We start from the raw sequence: 26,981 nt of genomic DNA on the forward strand, positions 1-26,981 counted from the left end.
GCCCAGGGTGTATTTTCCGAAGATATAACCTTGTGTGCTCTTGCATCCCTAAGCAACAATCTTTGTGTTTTGTATATGACACATATGCATGGGATACTTTTATAGAGATAAAATATACCCTATATTTTCTTTCACTGCGAGGAACATTAGCATAAAAATTCCCATTAAAGGTCTATAAGTACACCCACTGTTTCTTAACAAATATTTTGTAAGTTATGTAAGAACTTAAACTGCAGTCAGATTTTTTTTTTTACCTTGCAAAATCCATCTACTGAGATCCATACATTTTACAGAGGAAAGTTTCAAGCCAAGATCAATAAATTAGGTAGTTTGTCTGTTACTGCCAGGTTCCTACACATAGTCTTGAGAAAATATGGACAACTGGTGGTCCACAGCCAATCTCTGCCTTTCGACATCACTTATTTGGGAAGAGGAAGAGGATATTGTGATGTTGGGAAATTAACTAAATGGCGTAGAGCTTGTTAGCGAGTTCATGCCAATCATGAAGTGCATTTTCAGAACTTGATGGCCCCCTTTTATTTAAAAATAAAGGAGACGTTTCTTATATCAGTCTTTCCCATGCAGGGGTGCATAGGTGTGCGTAGCCTATTGCATTAGGGTGTGCATGCCAAACCTCAAACACATATGCATGTGTGTGCATGTGTTTGTGTATATTGACGGTGTAAGTAGAGCAGTGGACGGTATCAGTAGGGTCGAGATTGGGGTCAGTAAGGTAGAGGTTGGTGTTGGTAGAGCAGTGGACGCTATCATTATTTTTTTCATTTTTATTATTTTTATTTTTTATTTTTTTTACAGATTTTTTTATTTAGGAGCATCATTAGAGGACTTCAGTAAAATACCATGGGTTCAAACAGGGTGAATCTGCGCCACACGGGGTGATTAGGGTGTGCCCAAGCACACCCTGTGCGCACACCTATGCAGCGGTGTCAGCTTCATACAACATTCCAGGCAGAAACAAGAAAAGGGTCAAAATAATACTAAGCCCCCTGGCTCCTTCTTTTTGTAGCACTTTTGCTCAGGCCTTGTGCTGTGATCCTCAAAGCGGACTAACAGCACACCTGTGCTCACATACTCTAACTTCAGCTTTCTCAGCTCTATTCAGTTGCAGCTCCCTGCTGCATGGGGCTACTCCCTGGTCTCTCTTCCTCTGTTCTCTCAGTCCCCTAGACTCACTCAGTCATTTCAACTATCTCAGTCCTCTAGACACAAAACCTCCTGACTCCAACATGGGTATGGTACAGCACATTTATCTCCTAATAGGAACCCTGACCTGCTATCAGCCTTTGATTATAAAGGCTGTGCAGACCTGTACACGGACCCTGCTGGTCTCCACCAAGACCTGGACACTGGAATGGAGGTTTCTTCCTGGTTTAATTCCAACCAGGAATTAGAAAGGCCAGAGAAAACTGAAAAAAAAGTTTTCTCTACTCAAAATCAATATTTTGCACTCTGCATTCTTGTAAACCTTGTGTCACTTGCACCTACTTAAACAACGTGGTAGTGCCTCACTCTGTCACAATATTCATATACATTTTCACATACTTTTCCTACAATTAATTTTTTCACTTTCATTTTTTAATTGTATCTTAAAATACAACTTCAGTCAAATATGTTAGTTGTGGACAAAGTAAGGAGTAGTTGGAAACACTGTCAGGCCTCGTACACACAACCGAGGAACTCGTCGAGTTCCTTGTTAGGCTTGTCAAGGAACTCGACAAGCTTGCTTTGCGTACACACTGTCAAGACAAAATCTCCTCGTTCTCAAACGTAGTGACATACAACACATACAACGGCAGGGGAAGTTTGATTCCACTGGCACAACTCTTGGGGCTGGTTTTGCTAATCTCATGTGTTTGCGTGTTAAGTAAAAGTTTGGTAAGAGACGATTTGCACTTTTCAGTCTGTTACAGCTTTAAAAATGTGTTATCTCCATTACAAATGCTACTTTTACTCCCGTCTCATACTTTATTCTGAGCAAGCGCGGCTTTCTTAGCATACATACACTCGAGTTTCTCATCGAAAACCAGCCCGACGAGGAACTCAACGAGCAAATTCAGACTCCCGTCGAGGAAAAAGAGAACTTGCTCTTTCCTTTGCTCGTCGAGTTCCTCGACAGTTTTCTCGATGAAAAACGTACACACGACCGGTTTCCTCGGCAAAAAAGCTCTGCCACCAAGTTTCTTGATGAATTCTGCAGAGGAAACCGGTCGTGTGTACGAGGCCTGAGTGTCAAGTTTTTAATGCTGTTTCTGTAACCATTGGAAATATTTTCTGTTTTTTCCTGTCTGGTCCCTGGCACAAAGAGAGCAACATTTTTTCATAGCACTCATTGACTGTAATAACACATTTTAAAGTGGATTGGGGTAGGGTGAGAACTTCTAATAGTTTTTTTTTATAGGTTTGATTTCTGTGTTCCTGTTGGGGAGTTCTCCTCACTTCCTGTATGATCACCAGTGCAAAAAGTGAAACGGAAACTCCACAGCAGGGACACATATAGCAATTAAACCTAATCGATGTTATAACCATTTCCCACTCTGGCTAAAACCCAAATAATTTCACACTGAGGACATATTGTAGGTGCTAGAGCGTTAAAAATAGCGCCTGCAATCTGCCCTCAAACAGCTGCTCCATTTTCTCCAGTGTGAAAGCCTGAGGGCTTTCACAATGGAGCGTTGCACTAGCAGGACGGTAAAAAAAGTCCTGCTAGCCGCATCTTTGGAGCAGTGAAGGAGCGGTTTATTTACCGCTCCTCCACCGCTCGTGCCCTTTGAAATCAATGGGACACCACAGCTATACCACCCGAAAATGCGCTGCTTCAGCAGCGAATTGCGGGCGGTTTTAACCCTTTCTCAGCCACTAGCGGGGGTTAAAGTGCCCCGCTAGCAGTGGAAATGCGCCACAAATCCGCCCATAGCATTGGCTGTAAAAATAGCTGCGTTTTGTCACCGACGCTATGGGCGGCTCAGTGTGAAAGGGGTGTAAATTATAACCAACCTCACCTTATCAATTACACATTGTTCAATAAAAAAATCGGAATGCATTTGGCATCCTGCACTAAAATAGCCAAGACCATGTCAACCTATGTCACATAGAACTGACAAAAATAAGCATGTGTTGCATCTTGAGGGTTTGCTCATTCTTAGAAGTATTTAAAAAGGAACTTCAGTGGCTTCTTTAGTGGGTCTGCCCCATTTCTGGTATCATCATTACGATGCAGGCACACATGTGCCCAAGAGCTCTGCCAGCTTTCAAGTCCTGGAAGAGCCCTTTGGCATATCTGTGTACGCGCAATAGATTTCCTGCACATGCACAAAGGCAGAGATGGTTTGGGACTTCCATAATAGCCGTCTTTGCGCATGCTCAGGGAAATTTGCACATGTGCAGATATGGGAACTCCATGCATGCAGTTGGGCTCACTTGGGACTGAAAGCCCTGTGACACATCTGCACACATGCAGAATCTGGGAGGGGGACACAAACATAATTCTCGCCTGCGTGAGAAATGTGGAAAGTGACACTAGGCAGCACAAAATAAAAAAAAATATATTATATTCCAATTGTGAGAGAGGGAGGGGGGAAAGGCAGGACAATATGACACTTTGTTTAGGGTGAAGGTCTGCTTAATGTATGAAAACAAAACACACTTCATTATGCCTTTTCATAAAATAGGAGGAGGTCAGAAATGTCATAACTGTCAAAGAACAGAGTGATTTACAGTGTAAATAAAATACAACAATTTCCCTGAAATTATAATGTAGTATAATCAGGAATATATATTGTGAACGTGAATAACTGGTTTATTCCAGCACAACCAACTTTCTGCTCCAAGTGACCCCACCTTTATACAATTAGCAGGCAATGTTACCTGAATATCTTTTATTTAAAAGTTTCACAGCATTCAGTTTATGTAAAGAGATTGTTATTGCTATATGTAAATATTTTCTCTCTTCCAGCACAAAAATTATATAACATCACTAACAAAAAAAACAAAATTTTGCCTAGGAACGTTTTACAAATTGAAGATAGCTAGAGGTGTCTATACTTAGCCTACTTCATGGGCTTATAATGTGTTTAGGGACCTAGATGCCTAAAGGTGGTTGAATTGTGTCTGTCTATGTCCATTGGAAGACAGTTGCCAAACCTGGCTGATTATGTCCCACTGCTCTCCAAGTTAAGCAGCAACACTAGTGTCTACCCAGAGTTTACACTTCTCAACTGCGCAGACCTAAAAATAATGTTTAACCAAACCAAATGTTCATGTTTTTGTGTGTGATAGCAGACAGCGGTGCCCGAGGGAGGTTAGATCATGCCTATGATCAACATTAGAAACATTTTTATCAGCCAGACAGGGTAGGCATACATGCGTACAAGACTTTGGTCTGGTCGCATTTTGAGTATGCCATCTAGTTCTGGGCACCAGTCCTCAAGAAGGATGCTCTGGAACTGGAAAGATTTCAGAGAAGGGCAAGAAAGCTAATAAAGGGACTAGAGGATCTCAGCTATGGGGAAAGACTACAAGCATTGAACTTATTCTCGCTGGAGAAGAGACGATTGAGAGGGAATATGATAATGATATACAAATACCTTACCGGTGACCCAAGCATAGGGAGAAACATTTTCAGTGAAAGCGAGTTTAAAAAGACATTCATTGAAATTGTAATAGAAGTGATTTAACCTTAAACTACGCAGAGGATTCTTTACTATCAGAGCAGTAATAAAATGGATTTCTCTTCCACAAGCAGTGGTATCAGCAGGGAGCATCTATAGTTTAAAAAAAACTATTAGAACTATTAGATGAGCATCTTAACTATCACAACATACAGGGATATACAACTTACTATTGACCTAAACACATGCACACACATACCACAGGTTAAACTGGATGGACTGGTGTCTTTTTTAAACCTTACCGACTATGTATATGTGTCTCAGAAGTAAATGTAGAAACAGACACCAGATGGTTATTGCATTGGTTAGTACTTATCATTGGACCCTGCAGACACTGATGGGCCAAGGAATTATGCCTGATGTCCAAGAGAAGCCAACGATTATAAATGTCTGCATGTGCCTCCCGCCTTCCAGCACTACTGTATAAACATCAATGCTCAGATGTCTAAGTGTCTGAGTTGATGCATGAAATTGAACCAAGACATCTTCAGGTGACTGTATTGCAGCAGCATGCCAAATCACCCATTGATCATTAGCACAGATCTGACTGGCATCTTGAGTCTCTGACCATTTTATAACCTTGTCAACCATAAAGCTTGGATTTCACGTTCTGCAATTTTTCTTACATGTTTTTTGCCTCAAATAGCGTGTAAGATGTTTCAGTTTTGTAAACATGGTATATACTTTATAGCCCGATGGCTAAAATGTATGTGTCACCTTAAACAGGTTTTACTAGAGTCATGTGATGTAGAGCATGTTAGGAAATAAATAATAATTTAGAGCTGTTTTGCCCTTCAGTAGTGGGCGGATTACTTTATCTGGTGAGTGCACAACAATTCCAGGTGTAACACATTCACATCTCAACTCTCATGTCTCATCTTTGTCTACCAAATATCTGGGAGGATATCAAGTGATTGTCAAACATGGGAATCTGAGTATTGTCACTGTCTCACCATACACAAGGAAATAAATCATACGTTGCTAATTATATGTTCTTCATAATGCCACTAACTACACAGTAGTAATGACTCAGTGAACTTGTCAGACATTCTTAACTTTCTATTCTAGTGAAAGCCATTTCAGGAAAATTCATGGTCTAAACCTTTGCTTAGCTAGTAGTTTTGTGGAAGTAAAAACTTCCTCTGCCACCATCTTTTATTTAAGACTGTAGTCAGCTGAACCGAATATGAATAGTTGAACATACCTTTCATTTTTAAAGTGAGGAAAACGAGGAAAAGGCACAAATTAGGAAAACAAAAATAGATGCACAAACAAAATGCACTGAATGCCACTTTTGCATACAATAGTGAAATATGTTGGGGTAAAGAAAAAAGATGAAAGTGACCCTAAAGAGTTTTACCCTCACTTTCTGTCTGGGTGACAAAGGTTTCACCAGATAGGAAGTGAGGGGGAATCTCCAAAAACAACAGACAGAAAAAAAAAACATGTTTCCTCATTTCCAGTGTGGTAGAACCATTGTCCCCAGGACTTAAACTGCAAAAAAATCCCCAGAAAAAAAAAAACCTGATATGTGTCCTAACAGTTCTTTACTCTGTCCAAAACTAAAATAAATTGTTGGCTTACCGTCCAAGTTGCAGATTTTGCTGTGCTAGACTGCTGAAATGAAACATCAAAGCTGTGAGGTCCTGGGTAATCTGTATTTGATGGGATGGCAGGAGAAGGAGACAGGGCATCAAAGGTAGAACTTGGCTGAGCATATGGAGATGGTGCTGTCACATTGTTTTGAGCATGCTCATTGGCGTATGGGCTTGTAGAAGATGAGCCATTCTGTATCTGTTGTTCCATGCTATTCAGCAACCCCAAATTTGTATATTGAGGCTAGAAAAAAAACACAGAAAAGCTAGATGAAGTGACAGAAACCATGATGTACATGACATTAGCATTAACACAGTACTGTATATTGCTGAAAAACTGCTTGTGAGCATGAAAACCCATCTGCAGAATATTCAATAGACACAATGAGAGGAATTTGTACAATATGGCATCTTCATTCAGATGTGCTTGGGACAGCAAGGTATCGCAATACAGTCCTGGCCTGAGGTACACAGGTCATAGAACTTTAACAGAAGCGGAGATTTGTGAATATTTACTCTAATCACTGTTTATCCTCACTCAGTACAACATTTTATTCCTGTGCACATGCAATGAGAGGTATGAATATTGTTTTTATGGGGAAACAAGGCAAGGTCAACCAGTGTGATGCAGATGTGAGTTCTCTCAGATGGTCTGCGTTACCCAACAATAACCAATCAGACTCATGTACATGCTCTACATCTCATGTACTGTAAAATGAGACTTGTAAAATTAAATATTTGATTATGATTGGATGCTAAGATGCAATGCAGTATGTATGGAATGTTCTTCCATTAAATATTTTAATAAATTAAACCAAATTATCTTTTTCACTACATGATCTATTTATTATTAGGTCTCAAAGTACACCATCAATAGTGCTAGCTTACATAAAAATAAATCATATCACAAATAGCCCTTATACATTACAGTGAGAATTCTTTACTTTGAGAATGGTTTAAAAAAAAAAAGAAAGTAACCTAACAACCCATGGGTGTTAATCTGCCATTTCAAGATTATATGCATTAAATTTAACAATTATGAGAACCAGTCCGACTGCTTAAATATTAAAAACAAACAGGGAAGCTCTAGTTAATAAAATACTTTCAAAAGAAACAACTGAAAGGCAGTTTTGGAGATCAGAGATGTAAAAGTGCACATTAGGACACTCCCTAACGCATGACAGATGGCAAAAGGAGAGATTATCTGTGAATTTTGTTTAGTGCCTTAACCACAGGTGAAAATGTTTAAGGTATGCAGTTGGGGAAACGTTCATATTTAATTCATCAGTATCACAGCCTAAACCTTAGTGTAACATAGAAACTTTTCATTAAGGTGTCTCAAACTGTGAGTGAGAAATTGGCATTCATTGTAAGGGGCTATGCATACATGTTAAGGGACGGGGGCAAGTAGATCTCCTTTGTTTGCTGTTGTGTGGAAGGTGGGTCTGGGTGGATTCTCCTTCAGCCCCTCAAATCTGTTCCTGTGTAACTAATGGCACAAGGCACATGGAAAGATGCTAAAGGTAAAGTATAGAAAAAAATATGTCCAAATGGAAAAGTAGTGCAGAGTTACTGGGTAAAACAAGCACATGTTCCCTTCTGTAACAGAACAGTGAAGCATCTTTTTAATATAATTTGTGATACACTCATGTGAAAATGACTTGTATGTCATCACATATTGCCAAATTCGAGTATTTAAGAGAGCAGTACTTCGCATAAAGGTTTGAGGTTGCAGGAGGTCTGGCTAATGAAGTTTGGTCAAAAGACCAAGTAATGTGTCTATATCCTTATAAGATAAATTACATACTGCTATTTTTTCAGTTTGTTCCAGCAGTAAGAAGAGTACTGCATGACTTTCTAAAAGACAGCTTTCAGCAAAAAAAATATTTGTAAATGTAAGTATTGGCTTCTCAAAAGATTGGATCTAGCCATGGAATGGTGTGTTTGTACCCTGTTGGTGTTTGCAATAAAAGATGGTCAAAGCCTTCACCTGTCTATGTTAGTACCCTCCTGCCAGTGTGTCTTCATAACATACACTTTCAGAGTAGTACCTACCCTGCAACCGTTGCTGAATGTATGTTTCATTTCGATAATATAAATAATGTAAGAAAATATTGCTAAGGCCTAACTGACATTTATTGCTGCTGTCAGAAGTCATGCTATGACTATTGGATCTTACTTAGACCCCAAAACTACAAAATCGGCAAGTTTTGTGCCAATCGTGCTGAGTGACCATGGTGGATGTCAAAAGGTGGCTGTCTAAAAGCAGAATCTCTATTCTGTCGGAATCAATAATTGGCTGAGTTTGTCTAAAGCCAAACCATTTTATCCCCCTTCCACTGCTACAGCTTTGATGGCAGCAGCTGACGAGAGTCCAGGATTGTTGTAAGGTAAATATTTGGGAGTGGCCATGCCAGATAAGGGATAGGAAAATAGTGATGACCAGAGGGTTTAGGTCCCGATATCCTACATCGTCCTTCAATAGAGTTGGAGCAGGACAGGGATTTCCCCTTACTTTTCACACTTCATAAAGGCCAGTTATTTTGTCTTCAGCAGTAGTCATTATTGTCTACTACAAACTATCAGGTCTCTCTATATCATATTATGTGTTAGGCTAGTAGAGAATCAGACAAGAATAGTAACTAATAAATAGTCGGTTTTTGAACCATAAGAGAGAAAAATGGTTAGCAACCAAAGCAATATTATGTCTAAAACACCATTAATTAAAGTCTTTTGGATGAATCATCAGGAAGTTTAGGCATAGAACAAGACAGTTTAAAAGTGGGTGAGTCAAGTAGTCTGTCATTTTATAGACTCACAAAAGCACAGTTGACCCACCTTTTAAAGCTCAAAGCCTAAAAAATGTATTTCAAAGGAAGTGCTGTATCCTTTTCTCTTCCTTGTGTGGCATTTTGCAGGAAAGAAGTGATTTAGAGGAACTGATATAGCTTAACAGGAAGCACCTCAATTTTCAGAAAACATGATTCAGGCATTTCAAGTAATTCTGTTTTGGTTCTAACACAATTTGTCAACATGTTACCCTGGTTCAGGGTGTGTTTTTTTGTTTTTTGTTTTTAATTTAGGGAATAAAGTGACATCTGAAAAATGTTTACCCTGATATGAGTGTTTTTAAACAGGGACCAACCAGGACAAATCTTGATCCATCACTGTCCACTTGCTAATTTAAACTGATCAGTTGGGTATATATGCATTTTAACTTTTATAATTTACTAGGGCCCAGATTTGCATGGAGTACACAACCAAGCAAGATGTTGGTTCAGCTAAACTAATGTTATTCTAATTGTCACTAATTCAGGGATGGACAATTCTTGTTTGCTAGGTCACCATAGCAAATAAAAATGTTTACCGTTGACAGAGTCCAAGGCCACTGTCCAGTGCAGGGCAGTCCACCTGTATCAGGCCTTGGTCTCCTTTGGGTCATCAGAGAATCCCATGCCCAGCTGTATGACAAAAACGACTGCAGTAAAAAAGTGGGTGACGCTACACCAGGGTCTCTTCTGCACTGGAATCCTGATGTGCATACAATGTCCTGTCAGTAGGTGGCAATAGAAAGGTAGTCACTGGAAGTATTTTCCAGTTGCTAGAGAAGGGCATGGTGGAATAGCAGCAAGTATATAAGTTTTTGCACACTGATAACTTGTACACATGGATGGTTATAGAGTAACATCAGGCAGAGGGCTGTGGCAAAGCTTGGTGTGGCTATAGAAAAGCAGGTAAAAGCTGGCAAAGGGCTGTGGGGCAGTGGTGACTAGCTGCATGCATTGATGGGTATAGAGAAGCAGAAGGTTGAAGCTTCCAGAGGACTGTGGCACAGCAGAGACTAGCTGTATTCATTATTTGGCGTAAAGAAGCAGCAGGAGGAAGCTGGCAAAAGCTTACCTGTATGTGCTGTATGTACCTGTATGTGCTTAGTATAGTCACACTATGATACATGCCAGAGGGCACAGAATATAATCGTCCTTGTTATAGGCCTAATACGATGCTACCTATGGGCACAGGAAAGGCTGTGCCTGACACCTCTGTTGGCAGCATGCTTTCTCTAATATGTCTATATAATGTGTAGCTGTGTTCACAGTGAATATAGTGAGACCCTTTTAGCCTTTTTGTGATGTGTATTGTATATATTCAGCATATGATGCAAATAGCCCATTGGATTATGGTTGCAGTGTCAGTTTAGGCAAGATTTGTCATGTTATAGCAGTGCTGTGGAATCTTCCCAGGGATCCTTTTTTGCCTTAGGACAATTATTACTAGCAATGCCACCTCCACCCAAAAGGTAAGAGTTCCAGAAAATATGCACGTGAGGCTTGCACTCAGGGCTGTAGTGGAGCAGTGTTTCAGTGTCAGAAAGTGCATTTCTGGGCTCACACCAGGTCATTGAAAACGAATACCAGTAGGATGGCAGTCACTGAAATGCTTGGACCATTGTTAGGTAAAGCCAATAGTGCATGAGAATATAGCAGCTAATGTGACTGTGTTGGCAACCAGTGTTTCACAGCACAGACTGAGCTAAGTCCTGTTGGAGTGTGAGAAAGTCACACTCAGCTCAGTCTGTCTCATGCAACACCAGCTATCAATACAGCCACAACAGCTGGTACATTCTCAGGTAGTGTTGGCTTAACATAATAATAGTCTCTGCATTTCACTATTGGCAATAGCTATATCAGAATGTTGGGGGGAAATCCCATGCCAAAATGATCCCTCCCCCTTCTTAGGCCAACATTTTTCCGCTCCATAACCGTGACTTGCCTCCATTGTAAGAGACAGGAGCAACTACAACAATGCAGGCAAACCTTGGGAACATTTGGCACTTTCCGTTTATTAGTATTTATGTTTTAAAATTGTTCTACTGGTAAATAATTAGCCTTTTCTGTATTTGTATTGGTAATATAATTATTAAAATAAATTCAGTTCTGAATTAACAAAACAAATATTTTCCATTAAACTGCTACCTAACTTGCATCTTTTTGCTCCTACATAGTCATATGAAAGTTGCACAGTACAGGGCCCTAGGTGTTTAAAGATGGCTCCTAGTTCTGGGTGAGAGTTGGCCTATACTGATTCATACCTTCAGTACTTGTCAATTATCAGGACAAAGTTTCCTCATTTAAACTATAAATACAGAAATACATTGACAATGACCAATTGTTTTACCTTTGGATGAAACACTTAGCCATATTCTTTAGTTTTCCTACATATCAAAGTAATGAGACAGAAAACACAAAATGTTTTTGGCCTAGACTTTAAAGTCATCAGTAGAGAGGAATCTTAGGGATTGTGTTTCGGAAGGTTAGATGAAAAGCTTAGTCTGGGATAGTGTGATGCCCACTGAGAAGAGGCCTGCATCAGACGCTCTCACATTGCTTACTTAACAAAAGAAATGTCAACAACAAGACAGGCAGGAGTACTGAGGGCAGGAAGTGTGAAACCCATAGTCTGAACCAGGTGAAAACCTGAACAAATTCAAGAGCAAAGATCTCATGACAAAATAAACAAATGTCCACATCTTGCTAGCCCTAAGCCTCCTGGTAGAGCCACATTATGTCTTAACCTTATTATTTACATTCTCAATACACATACTGCAATAAATATGCAGCAATGCCATGCAAAAATACAATCTGACTCCATAATGATTTAATTCAAACCTTTAATCTAAAGCAATTTTGTCTCCTGCTAACGACATTCACAGGATAATTTAGGAGGGCAGGCTTTAAGTCCTTTAACATTAAGTTCTTTCTCATTGTGGGTATATCTGCAGCATCCTTCTGTGCCTTAAGGGCTGGAATTTAAAGGGAAAAGACTAGACTCTTTCTACCACATTCCATGTCATAGAAAAGCACCTGCAGGGCATAACTGAAAGTTTAAGTCTCATGAACACTAGAACAAGTCTCTTTAAGAAAGGGTTCACCCTGAGTAACATTATATATTACTCATAAGTCAGACATTTCTAACAAAATTCTATGCCATAGAAGTAATCAGCGGACAATTTTATGTCCCCATATTTTACTGTCTATAAAAAAATAATTATTTCAGTGAAGGGCTTTCTCTTCGGCGATATCAATATTAATCTTACAGTGTATTTAATAAATACATTGCTAAACCATTTACATTTATGGCACCCAAACACATGATTTTCTCAATCTGAATTTAGCTAATGTGTAGGGGGCCCAATAGTGAGAGATTGCCAATTGTGTTTGTACAATTAGCAGAGATTTTCTTGTTCGTTGGATTAGTTGTTCTATTTTCTCCATACCTGTTATCTCTGTACTGGATTCATGTTCACTAAACTGACAGAAATTGGCAATGTTTTCAGTGAAAGGTATCTTTGGGCAGCCTGAGTTATAGTGTCCATAGACAGGTGATAACAGAAAGAAGTCTGACCACTCATTATCAGTCTTGAGAGTGTTAATAAAAGCATACATGCTCATATTGGACACGAGTGTGCCCCAACTTCATTGTGGAACAGCAAGTGTGACTGGCTGTGGCTATATTCATAGACACTTATAGGTAGATTCAGGTACGGGCGCGCAAATGTAAGGCGGCGTAGCCTAGCGTGTTTACGCTACGCCGCCTTAAGTAAGAGAGGCAAGTACTGTATTCTCAAAGTACTTGCCTCCTTACTTAGGGCGGCGTAGCGTAAATGCGGCGGGCGTAAGGGCGGCTAAGTCAAATGTGTTGGAGGGGGCGTGTTTAATGGCAATGAGGCTTGACCTCACGTTTTTGAAGTTTTCTTGTTACTGCGCATGCGCCGGGCGCTCACATCTCCCAGTGTGCATTGCGGCTAAGTACGCTGTAGGGGCCTATTGATTTCGACGTGGACGTAAACAACGTAAATCCCGATTCGCGGACGACTTACGCAAACGACGTAAAAAATTCGAATATCGCGGTGGGAACGGCGGCCATACTTTAACATTGTTATTCCACCTAATAGGTGGAATAACTTTAGGCCTGCTAATGCCTTACGGAAACGGCGTAAATCAACTGCGGCGGCCGGGCGTACGTTCGTGAATCGGCGTATCACCTCATTTACATATTCTACGCCGACTGCAATGGAAGCGCCACCTAGCGGCCATCCGAAAAATTGCAACCTAAGATAGGACGGCTCAAGCCGTCTTATCTTAGATATGTTTAAGCGTATATCTGTTTGAGCATACGCTTAAACATAGGTCGGCCTAGATTCTGAGTTAGGTCGGCTTATCTACTGATAAGTCAGCCTAACTCTTACTGAATCTACCTATGAGTGACAATCATTTAAAGTTTTTGGCTAATTTGAGTGTGAGCAGGGTGCTAAAGTAAATAATCTGATTTGAATACATATATGCAGACAGTCTCTTAAGTTTACAAACGTGACAATGTCTAGAACAATTATCACCTTGCATTGAAGCGTTATGAACAAACAGACTGCATGTGAAAAAAAAGAATGGAGATGAAAGGTTTTGAAGCATCTCCAGCTGTTTCTTGGATTCACAGGCAGTTCCCATAACTGGCCAGATAATAAGAAGGAAGCACTTTCAAAGCAGTATCTCAATTCACCCATAGACACCCACCCACATGCATAACTCCCACCACGATCTGCTCTAGCACACTTTAAAGCAAGTCTGGCTACACCATCAAGACCATCATGAAGCAAGCTGTGATTGAATAAATGACAGGATGTGACAAAAAAGAATCATCTGACCACTATACTAATATCACCAAGTCCAAAATGGAAGTGCCAATGAACCATGTGGTGTCTTTTTACAACAGCATACAATTGCATGAATAACAAAAAGAAAAGAGTTATTAGGTCTTTCGCACCTAAAGGCAATCTTCTCAGCTGGTTAACCTACTCATTTACCCTGACATGTAGTGTGGTTAATTTGATAACTAAATGGAAAATTGGTTTAACCGAGGATTGGCTGTCACCATAATAGCCATTGCTGCCAGGGATAAGGCATCACATCTAAACTTATACAGAACATAACAGAAACATTGCACAGTAACTCTTAACACCTAATCAGAAACTATCTTTTACTGTTTTGTCTGCTCTAGATTGATAGGGGGTGTCAGTTGACTGTTACTGTGAGCTAACAGTATTAAAAATTGTACACACTGTAGATTCTTACTTTTTCTTTCTTTCATTCTTATAAAGCAATCTGATGCTATGATACACTGCATGTTTATGTATTATAAAAATATACCCCTAGCACTCAGTAGGCATGAGTATATTGTATTCTTATGCTTGTTTGGTGTATTGCGCATTACATACTAACTTTTATCACATGACACAGGACTCAGCACGCCTAAATGACTGGAAATTAATATACACTGGCCAATGAAAAATTATACATGCTATATATTCGGCAATCTTCAACCAAGCAATAAATTCATAGAAAGTGAAGATGAACAATGCATCTGGAAGTAATGCTCCAGCCACATGTTATGAATGCATTAGCCATACATTTAGGCCACTTTCACACTGAGACACTTTTCAGGCATTTTAGCGCTAAAAATAGCGTCTGTAAAGCGTCTAAAAAGCACCTCTCAAGCCATCCCATTGTGAAGGCCCGAGTGCTTTCACACTGGGCCGGTGCGCTTGCAGGATGGGAAAAAAAGTCCTGCAAGCAGCATCTTTGCACACACTGCTCTTAAAATGCCCTGCCCAGGGAAATTAATGGGCAGCGCTGCTGAAGTGCCTGCAAAGCGCTTTGCGGGTGCTTTTAACCCCTTGTTAACCCATTCTTTGGAAATAAAAGTGCCCCACTATTGCCCGCACAGCGCCGGTAAAACAAGCAGCGCTTTACCGCTAGTGTGGGGCGGTGTTCAGTGTGAAAGTGGCCTTAAAATAACTTACATAGCAAGTTGGTTCTTTTGATTAACAATCCATTTATAAGTGAATGTTCTTTCTAAATTGTTAGAAATGTGGGGTTTACAAAAAGTCAAAACAATTTAAAACATTAAAAAAATAAAGCACTGATACTAGACAGCAGGTAAGTTAACAAATTAGACCTAAATATGAATTGTAACTGCATACAGCCAGCATAAGTTTGTATTTTAATTTTATGCACTGTGAAATGGTTCCTAGGAACACAGATTTATAGTTTCAACTGTGTATGGTTGCTTCCTTTGAACAGCCAAATAACAAGAAGAGCACCCACATGGAGGCAGCACAGAATGCATAGGGGTATGTTTGCATTGCCATTTTTTCTGGTGCTATGAGATTAAAGGCAGATGGGGGTGGAGGAAAAGTTGACAAGCACAAATTCCATTCCTCCCAGCCCCCTGGACACTATTACCCCTTAATCATCCAGTCTTATCCTTTCCTTCTTCTCATCTTTTAAAAACTGGTGCATTAGCAAAACTCATTCGCTGAGACTGCATTGTTTTATTTAATTGGTTTATAGAGAATTTGGGTCTTGGCTTGCTTTGTTTGGCTTAAAGAATTGTGAACTAAATATGTTTTTTTTTTTTTTTTTTTTTTAACGTGAACTAAACATGTTTAAGATACTGCCATTTACTTTACAACTAAAACATGATCATTTCCAATGGTTACCATGGCTTAAGCTGGTCATACATTATACATTGAACAATTTCCATTAGATTTTCCTTCAACTTTGTAGTGCAAGGGCATGCCATATTGTATACAAATTGAAAGTGTTTAGGTTTGACCTCATATTATATGGTTTTCGTAAATATAAAGGGAAATTGCACTAGGAATTGCATAACGTATTGCCAGCCTAACATGTTCACATTGTGCTTCACCTTATTTAACATCTCCCAAATCACAGCTTTAAATGATTTAGCTTGTTTCCACTGATAATAAAGAACAAACAGCTAGAGATACTTCAAATTGTACACCTCCCAAAGCTTTAATTACTAAATGCTTTCACAAAGACCTTTTCTTCTATTAAGAATCAACCATAGTTATTTTTTAAGCCAGGTCATGTGTTGAATTTAGTACAACCACTTTTATCAGACATGATAAATGATGGCTAATTTGCGATTGGAAAAATAATGTTTGACAATCTGTGATAAAGCCAATATTAACTACTTTTAATACTTAATACCTGCTAACTGCAATACACTCCAAAATTGACTGGTGAATGTAGCTGCCTGCCTTGACCATTAATGAAGAGAAGAGCCTGCCTTACCCTAAATGGAGATTTCAGTTTCATGAAACACATTCCAATACTGGAGCTAGGCGTATTATTATGTAGAAAAATGTCAAAGGTTCTCATTATGTAAAATTAATAATGTATATAGCTTATTGCTCTACTCCAAAATTTAGATACTGAGATCAGTGAATAGAAAGGTTTAACCTTTCTCTATGTCAAACCAAAGTAAGCAATCTTTTGTCATTTAACACCTCATTAAAAGCTAAATCAACCCTTTACGGTGTGGCTGTTAGATCATTGTTAACAACCACATCTCTTTTTCCACCTGCTTATAGAACAAATACAGTCGCCGCCAACAAGTGACATACAAATCTTTGGACAGTTTCCAGATCAATAAAATGCTGCCCATGAAAAGGAATTCTCAATACTCTTGTAATCAAATCCGACAAAACTTTAAAAAAAAGTATAAAAGGGACACATTTTTCCCATATAACAATAGCTGCAAAATATTTTAAATACACTACTTAGAGCTTTGTAGTCTAAACACTTTACTTTTTGTTTCGTGACACAATACCGCACAATCTGGGCCATTCAAATAAAAGCAGCAGCTGTCCTTTTACATTCACCGACAGGAATGTCAAGTCATTATTTTGCAATATGTAACCAGATACATTTAAGTTACTCTTTCTATTAATTATTTCACCTTTAATAAAATGCATCAATGAAAGGCACTTAGTAAAAATCGAGTACAAACAAAATTCATGTACATACAATAAAAAAAAAAAAAAAAATAGTGAAATACGAATAACTGTAAATACTATAATATGAATGTATATAGTTAAATATTACTATTTGCATGCCTAAATATAAGAAAAATAAAATAAAAAAAGAATGCATATTTAGGAGACAATATACATTAAATGCAAAAGCACAGAAATATTATATAACTGAGTTGCAATACTTGCAACTCGTACAAAAGCCGACTGGCTAGTTTTATATTATATACACATTTTAAATATATATCTATATCTATATCTATATCTATATCTATATATATATATATATATATGTGTTATATTGGAGTTGGCCATATATGCCAGTCTTTGACATTTTTACATGCTGCGCAAGAATAGTAATTTTATACTTTACCTCATTGTACTGCGCCTGGGCATTATTTTCCAGGTACAACATCTTTGCTGCTAGATCAAACAGCAATTGTGTCCTCCTTTCAGTCTCCAGGTTTCTTAGTACACCCCCCCGAATGTCCCTCTACTATGTACAAGTTGTGTTAAGAAGGCACCAGTAATAATGAAGTTTCTCTCCCTCCCTCTGTCACATCAATTATTTAAAAGTCTGTTTATATATATACACCTGCATTCAGGTAAGGAGAGGGCGGAGCGTCTTCCTTTTACCTGCCCAATCTGTCAAAAGTTCCACCTTGGTCCCAGACTTGCAATGGAATCAGCCTCTCCCACCACATTAGGTAGTTAAAATTCCTTACAACTCTTACAAAAGAAACAGACAATAGAGACTCCAGACATCTACAGAGGGGAGAGATGGGCAACCTGACATGCAGAACTATACTAGCTCAGCAATCCAATACATTAGGGCAACCAATCAAAATAGGTTAGGAGCTGATGTTTTTTCTCCCAGCAATGAGTTGTGACCTGTTACTAAAAAGAGTGATATTGTATGTGTACTCATCTTGCTCTGTAGTTCTGTATATAGTTTATTAAGTGCTGTGTGTTTGGGGCATACAGTAATAAGATGAATATACAGTTTACACAAGCCTCATACACATGATGAGAATATTGGATTAATGGTCATTTTGTTTTTATTTTTTGCATGCTAGTCTCATATCGAAAATTAAGAGGTTACTAAAGTTATGAAAATTCTCATATGACAGAGTACAACTTCGGAAAGTGATGTCATGTGTTGTATCGTAATGTAGTCTTTTTTTTTCAAGCATGCGCGGTCTTGGTCTTTCGACCGATTTGGATGACTACAGTACTGATTAAATGAAATTTGTTCATTCTGGTATCGTTTGTGTTTGTCCCTTCAGATGATTTCTCATGAACTGTCGTGAGCTGCTCTCAAAAGCTGTGTACTAATGAGCAGATTATCATACAATTATTTTTTAAAGCAGTATTTTTAATCCGATTTTCTGATCGTGTGTACTAGGCATAAAACCTACAAGCAGAGGAGCAATTATTCCAGCATAATATTCAAATTTTTCAACAATTTTAAACCATAATCAATGGAAATATTTCCCCAGTATTTTATACACAAATGCATTGAAAGGTTTAATGCTAATTATTAATGTTATTGTATTTAAAATCTTCTTTCTGTGTAAGGCTGGGTTCACACTAAACACAGGTCGGGCGCTTCCCCTGTTCCAGGGACGAATTTGGCCCGAATTTCGGGCCTGAAACAGAGCCAAAGATGTACAGAATCCATTTGCAATCCGCTTTGCAGCCGCCACGGAGCTGTGTGAACAAGCTCCATAGAGAGCCGGTCACAATCAAACCACATCCAATTCGCACTGGTGTGAACCCAGCCTAAACTTTGTATATATATATGTATATATATATATATATATATATATATACATGTATTCAGCCATATCAGCCCATTACACACTCAGGCTTTGCTGGGGACATTGCTGCAGTACTAAACAATGGCTGTGACCTACCAATACTATTTGCAATGTAAGCTTATGTAGTACATTTTTTGAAGCTGACCATAGATGATTTTAGTTTTTTGGTTTGTTTTTTAGCAAGAAGGCTGAATGTAGAAAATGAACAGATCCCCTCATCCACACAAGCAAGGTAGATGGCGAATCCCCCCTCCGCTAAGACATTGTATTCTGACAGTGGTACCCTCTTGCTGTCAGAATACACTGATCAGTGGCTGCTGATTCACACAAGTTGCAACATTCCCATTTGACAGAAGTCAATCTAACATTTGATTTCTGTCTAACAGAGTAGGCTACATATGGATCGAAATTTGGCCAGTAACAGCTGAACCGGACACATTTCAATCCATCTATGGCCAGCTTAAGAAGTAGCCAAGGATTTACTAAGGAAAACTTTAAGGAGTAGAGAATATTTAGCAAACAGAAAGTGAAGCTGCTTTCTTGCTGAATAAACATTTTTGCAGGGAAACCTCATTTTTGCATTTCACATGACTGAAGTGAACACAGCTCCAGTTTTCTCACTGAAACTGCCTATGGACTCTACTGAAGCGAATGAACAAAAGCAGGGTTAAATTGTAGAAGTATGCTTAAAATGCAGGCCTTCATGTGCACAAAGATGTTTGCACACCCATTGATTGCAATCCCTGAACCTATCTAGCTGCATGTACATTGTTCTCCAGTGTGTATGGTGTGATCCTAGTTTGACAATGCGTGATGCACATCCAAATGATATTGCTTTTGTGCCTGATTTTCCTATGAGGTGGATGTTAAAAAATAAATGAACTATGGCACAATAGTAAAAGTAGCAGCATATATCTGGTATTTATGATTGGAATCCCTATTCCAAGCAACAGTATATAAAATCTTGTTTGCAGACAAGTGCTAATAATCTGATGTTAGTGCAGCGATCTCCCCTGCTGAGCTATTGTGTTCTGACAGGGGGATGGTCCCTCCCACCAGAACACTCCGGTCAGTGCTCTCAGCCATTGGCTGATAGTTCTAATCGAGAGCTGGTCGGCAGACCTTTTTTAGTCATATCCCTTTGACAGAGGCCAGCTTCTGTCGTACCGGCTGCAGTACACACGGTCCGATTGTCAGCCGGTTTCTGTTGAACCTGCCGATGCCGCCCCACATTCAGCCCATGTTTACGGGGCTTAAGATTGATTACAGTCTCCTCATATTTCGGCCCTGCACACTTGATGTGGTTTTATTTCTATATGGATACATTTAAAAATGCAATTGTTGAAGAGAGAACATGCTGATAGAAGTATAGAGTGGAGTGAGCAGAATGATGACTTCCTCAGTCCAAGGCTCTTTTTCCTCTATCCACTCTGCAGACTGGGGGTGAACAGGGGACACCACTCTATTCTTTAAAATTAAATACTGTATAAGTGGTGTCATCCACCTGGCTGTGTTTTGCAATAGGTAGTGTAAATCCTAGAAGTGGATGGACAGAAATACAAATGCTTTAGCAGGTAAAACAGCTCATTGGTTGTTCACACAGATGCTGCTGGCTAGTAACTCTCCTAATACAACAATTAGCTTCCCTACATAGATTCACACAGGAAGATCCTATTTTAATTGAAGTCCTAATGAAGGAGGTATTTTTTCTCACCCTAGAAATGTATTGGTTGTTTTTGATGTAAACCAATTAATACATTTTAACTATTTTATAAGTTGGTCTGCCACTCCTTCCAGTGGTGCATGTTTTTTCTGGAACATATGTTTTGTGTCAGAGAAATGCTGAAAAAAAAGCTTGCTAGGGACACCTTTTTTTGTGGAACTGTATATAATAGCAAAAGCTTGCCCATTTTACAGCGGGAACATTTTTTGAGAGGAGCAGAGTGTGGCAGATAGCAGCACCAGATGGGGGAGTAAGATTGGGAGGTAAGCATTGTGATCAGGTCGGGTTAGTGTCATGCTTGGGGAATGTGAGGTGGATGACAGAGAAGCAGAGTGGTGCTGTGCCTGAGAAGAGGTGGATGGAAAAAAGCAGCTGAGAACTGGGGCTTGGGATGGGATGTGGATGGGAGAGACGTGATGTGACTTGAGAAAGTAAGGTGGCTGGCAAAGATGTGCTGTGATCACGGTGAAGAGGAGGTGAAGAGTGGGTGAGACTAGGTGAATGGAAGAAGTGTCGCAAACTGGGGCGTTTGGTGAATGGCAGAGGGGCATTAAGACCAGGGAGGAGGTGTGAGTGAAAAGCAGCTTAAAGCGGATGTGCCATTAAAAAAAATATATTATAAGCCAGCAGCTACAAATACTGCAGCTGCTGACTTTTAATATTAGGACACTTACCTGTCCTGGAGTCCAGCGCTGTCCGCAGCAGAGGATGAGCGATCGCTCGTCTCTCTGCTGCTCCCCCCGCCATCCTCAGTGAGGGAACCAGGAAGTGAAGTGCTCCGGATTCACTACCCGTTTCCCTAAGGCGCATGCGCGAGTCGCGCTGCGCCCGCCGATTGGCTCACACGCTGTGTGCTGGGAGCCGAGTGTTCCCAGCACACAACGGGGGACAGACGGGAAGTCTGGAAAAACCCGTCTTTTGCCCGAGACGTGTGGCCGGAAGTGGGTGCAAATACCTGTCTTTAGACAGGTATCTGCACCCCCCTCCCCCCTGAAAGGTGTCAAATGTGACACCGGAGGGGGGGCGGGTTCCGATCAGCACGAGTTCCACTTTAGGGTGGAGCTCCGCTTTAAGGTGGGGATTTGTAAGAAAGAAGTTTGGAACCACCAGTACTCTTCCTAGAGCGGGCCGCCTGATTAAACTGAGCGATTGGGGATCTTCAGCGTTCCCCTGTGGTCACCTTCCAGAAGAACAACCATCTCTGCAGCACTCCACCAATCAGGCCTGTATGGTAGAGTGGCCAAACGGAAGCCACTCCTCAGTAAATAGCACATGACAGCAGCCTGGAGTTTGCCAAAAGGCACCTGAAGGACTCTCAGACTATGAGAAACAAAATTCTCTGATCTGATGATTGAAGATTGAATCTTTGGCCTGAATGGCAAGCGTCATGTTTGAAGGAAACAAGACACCGCTCATCACCTGGCCAAAACCCCCCCTACAGTAAAGCATGGTGGTGGCAGCATCTTGTTGTGAGGATGTTTTTCTGTGGCAGGAACTGGAAGACTAGTCAGGTTCGAGGGAATGATGAATGCAGCAATGTACAGAGACGTCCTTGATGAAAACCTGCTCCAGAGTGCTCTGGACCTCAGACTTCCAACAGGACAATGACCATAAGCATACAGCAAACATAACAATGGAGTGGCTATGGGACAACTCTGTGAATGTCCTTGAGTGGCCCAGCCAGAGCCCAGACTTGAACCCAATTGAACATCTCTGGGGAGATCTGAAAATGGCTGTGTAACAACTCTTCCCATCCAACCTGATGGAGCTTGAGAGGTCTTGCAAAGAAGAATGGGAGAAACTACCCAAAAACAGGTGTGTCAAGCTTGTAGCATAATACTCAAAAAGACTTGAGGCTGTAATTGTTGCCAAAAGATGCTTCAAAAGTATTGAACAAAGGCTGTGAATACTTGCATACATGGGATTTTTTTCGTGTTTTATTTTTAATGAATTTGCAAAGATTTCAAACAAACTTCTTTCACATTGTCATTATGGGGTATTGTTTGTAGAATTTTAAGGGATAATAATAAATTGAATTCATCTTGGAATAAGGTTGTAACAGTAAAGCATGTGAATACTTTCCGGATGCACTGTAGAAAGTTTCTTAAAACATTAGCAAATGTTGATAAAACTATCAACATTCAACTGATCGTTTCACATCTAAATAACAATACAAAGCTACTAAGCTTCTTTAAATAAAGAAGAAAAAGAAATTTACATTTTAGTCACTAACAACAGGAGAAATATCTTGTGCTAATGTGAAAAATATTAAAATATTTTACAAAACATCTACATAGCATTATCGCATTATGGAGGGTTTAAATCTCACAGACATGTCTTTTAGGATCTCAGAAAGTCTTTTAGCCCTGATTAACACCAGTGCGATTAGTCATGCGATTTGAAAGTTCCAAAACGCATGACAAGTCACAGCCCATGGTCAGCAATCGAACCATTCAAAAAAGCCGTGACTCATGTCGCGGTGACTTTGAAAAAGGTTGCTGCACTACTTTTTTTTTTCGATTTCCTTTGCGACCTGCATAGACTTCTGTTAAATGAAGCCGCAGTGAAATTGGAAGCACAAATTTGCACTAATCTGTGGCTTTGAAATCACGCTGAAGTAGCACAAATTCAAAGCCGCACTGGTGTGAACCAGGCCTAAAGATCTCAGATGATTTCTGATAAGCATACATATTTAATAAATCTTAAACAGCACTACAATGATTCACACTTCCATTGTCTAACACACTTATGGCAATGATTCAGCAGAAGACTTGTGATTCACTTGTGATTATTATATGATGAATTGGTAAAGGTGTGGCATATTTTTCCAAGAGGTACAGCAGCAGTAAGATGCTAGCCCTCTCACTGCAGCTCAGGTAGTTATTGATCCCTGGAGCAGTGTAGTAATAGATGGAATGAATACACCTTAAAGGGTTTTTATATATATATATATATATATATATATATATATATATATACACGCCACGCTGTGTGAGCGAGCGGGACCTCGCTCGATTCACACAGTGTCCTCCTGTGCCGCCGATCTCCGTTCCCTGCGACGTTACGACGTACGGGAGTGGAGAACGGCGCCAAATTCAAAAACGTAAACAAACACATTACATACAGTATACTGTAATCTTATAGATTACAGTACTGTATGTAAAAAATACACACCCCCCTTGTCCCTAGTGGTCTGCCCAGTGCCCTACGTGTCATTTTATATAATAAAAACTGTTCTTTCTGCCTGCAAACTGTAGATTGTCCATAGCAACCAAAAGTGTCCCTTTATGTCAAAAATGGTTATAGAGCAGCTAGAAAACAGCGATAATAAATTATAATCACTTGCAGAATTGTGCGATAGCGATTTGTGGGGAAATTCGTCATAAAAAAATAAAAGTAATGACAGCGACAATTCTGTAACTGAGCAAATTTCAGTGATTTTGAGTTGATTACATTATTGAATAATTTTTATTATAATTATATTATTACTTGTTATAATTATTTATTATATTATAATTTATAATTTTGTTTTAAAAAAAATGTCATACCCGGGATGCCTACTAGTCTCTTGTTTGGTCAGATTTAAATTAAGTATTCCTAGGAATTACAGGCCTACAGTATAAAACGCCAAATTTCCTTGCAAATAATGGTACCGCTTTCAGCACATTTTTTCAGAAATAATCAAACCGCCAGGGAGGTTAATGTCTAAACCACTGGCAACAAAAGCGAGTACACCCCTAAGTGAAAATGTCAAAGTTGGACCCAATTAGCCATTTTCCCTCCCCGGTGTCATGTGACTCGTTAGTATTACAAGATCTCAGGTGTGAAGGGGGAGCAGGTGTGGTAAATTTGGTGTTATTGCTCTCACTCTCTCATACTGGTCACTGGAAGTTCAACATGGCACCTCATTGCAAAGTATTCTATGAGGATCTGAAAAAAAGAATTGTTGCTCTACATGAAGATGGTCTAGGCCAGTGATGGTGAACCTCAGCACCCCAGATGTTTTGGAACTACATTTCCCATGATGCTCATGAACTCTGCAGTGTAGTTGAGCATCATGGGAAATGTAGTTCCAAAACATCTGGAGTGCCAAGGTTCGCCATCACTGGTCTAGGCTATAAGAAGATTGCCAAGACACTGAAACTGAGCTGCAGCACAGTGGCCAAGACCATACAGCGGTTTAACAGATGGTTAAAACACACAGGCAGTGTTAAAGGCTTTTTAGTCATTTTTAGTGCAGGAAACCATATTTGATTTTTTTTTTTTTTACCTTACTCTGTGTTGTAGGGTAAAAAGTTTAAACATTGTTTTCTTGAATAGAAGCAGTCTGTATGCTATTGGTGTACAAGACTCCTCAAAATGTAATTGCTTATTGCTTATTGATTGGCTCACTGTTGCCAGCATTTTTCTATAAGACTGGGGCTGATAGTGTGCTGTGCCTATAAGATTGCAAAAAGAAGGAAGCAAGTGGAATCAATATATGTATTCTTACACAGAAGGCAACAGTTAGAACTCTACAATACAGTTTGCTAAAATGTGCAATGCATGTAACCGACCAGTGAAAAGATTTTTCTCATTAAAAGTACAGTCATACAGTATCATACATTGGATAATATGAAAAGCTAAGATATACATGATGGGACCAAGGACACTGCCTCCAGGTGTATCTGCTAAGGACAATATAAATGCAGTACAAAACCTTTTCTGTTTTGGAAATGTATGGATATATTCAACAATGCAATGTGTAAAAGAAGACTGTTGCTAGCAGTTCTAAGGCCCCGTACACACGACCGAGTTTCTCGGCAGAATTCAGCCAAAAACTCGATCGGAGCTGAATTCTGCCGAGAAACCCGGCCGTGTGTACACTTTCGGCTGAGGAAGCCGACGAGTTCCTTGTCGAGCCAAATAGAGAACATGTTCTCTATTTCCTCGTTGTTCAATGAGGAAAGTTGGCTCGCCGAGATCCTCGGCGGCTTCACACAGAACTCGACGAGCAAAACGATGAGTTTTGCCCGTCGAGTTTCTCGGACGTGTGTATAAACCACTGCCTAGCGCTTAGAGAACATGCCACCTAAAAAAACAAATATTTACTAAATGAGGTTCGGATGCAGAAATGACTTGCAAAGCTGTAATTGTATTGGGCAGACGGAGTCAAAATATACTGTAGACCTGAAACCAAGGGATGACATAAAACTAGACGTACAACATAAGATGTTACACTGAATAAACTGTATAGTTTATACTATAGTGATATGTATGTACTCATACTATTCAACTTTTATTGTAAAGTTACCTTTCTAAAACCATATTCTTGCTTAAAAGATATACAGACAGAGGCAGGAGTGTGTCATCTCTGAGTGCGTGTCACAATAGCTCTGCCCTTTGACCTTGTTCAAACAGCTGCACATGCTGACTCTTTTAGCAGTAATCGGTTACCTTGTATCATAGCAAACTGCCTTCAGGCCTAATTAGAGAGTTAATCATGTGAATGTTGCAGATAACAGAAAAGAAAGGGAACAATCTGAAGCTGGTAACAAATATTTTTAGATAGAGTTTTATTTTATTCATCCTAATTCATGCTTACGCTACCCGTAGTCATGGGCGCAATACAACCATTCTTAACAAATCTCACAAGAGCTACAGAATGACAGAACATTTCGATCTGATGCATAACTCAGATTTTTAAGCCAGTTTACATAAATGAAGGGTTGGGGAGGAGAAAGAGAGCGAAGCCAGCATGACTGATGCTCTACCTTAGATGTATTAGCCAATAGGCGCCTGCCTGCAACCACAAAGATAAAACTGTCACCTGATATGGCAGAAAATGGCTTTGCCAGTCTAAACCACTAATTAAAAGATGAAATATTAGAGGGACACATATTAATAAGAAAGGCAAATGAAACAGGCATGGGCTACATACATTTCAAAAACAGAAGGTCGGTTAATAAATTTTATTTTCTGCAAGGAAAAGCAAACAAATAACCACACATACCGTTTATTTCTACAGTGCTGAACAGTTTTGTAGTTTATGGTCTCGGCCATGTTTTATTGTTACTGCTATGAGTTGTGTACTGATCATTCTATCAGCCATATTAAAGAAATGTGCAAAGAGCAAAGTCTTATCACCCCTGGCCCAGAGTGGCCATAGGGAACACTGTGGGTTTGCCCGGTGGGCCGGGGCTGCCAGGCCACATGTCCTCACAAGAGCTGGCTAATGCAGGGGTCCCCAACCCCCGGGCACCAGGTCCGCAACCTGTTGATGAC

The 26,981-nt window shown here is 39.7% G+C and overlaps 1 protein-coding gene across 6 annotated transcripts in view; it reads right to left on the reverse strand.

The window, feature by feature from the left end:
* The window catches only part of TP63 (tumor protein p63), a 198,325-nt gene that overhangs the window by 41,175 nt on the left and 130,169 nt on the right, over window positions 1–26,981 (reverse strand). For 5 of the 6 annotated variants that reach the window (XM_040349578.1, XM_040349579.1, XM_040349577.1 and 2 more), the window contains exon 4: window positions 6,273–6,527. In XM_040349578.1, the coding sequence (XP_040205512.1) occupies window positions 6,273–6,527 (255 nt within the window). Of the gene's footprint in view, window positions 1–6,272; window positions 6,528–17,547; window positions 17,766–26,981 lie in introns of those variants that run through there. The other variant, XM_040349581.1, reaches the window with a different exon arrangement.

The sequence above is a fragment of the Rana temporaria genome, chromosome 4 (genome assembly GCF_905171775.1).
Source record: "Rana temporaria chromosome 4, aRanTem1.1, whole genome shotgun sequence".
Classification (NCBI taxonomy): Eukaryota; Metazoa; Chordata; class Amphibia; order Anura; family Ranidae; genus Rana; species Rana temporaria.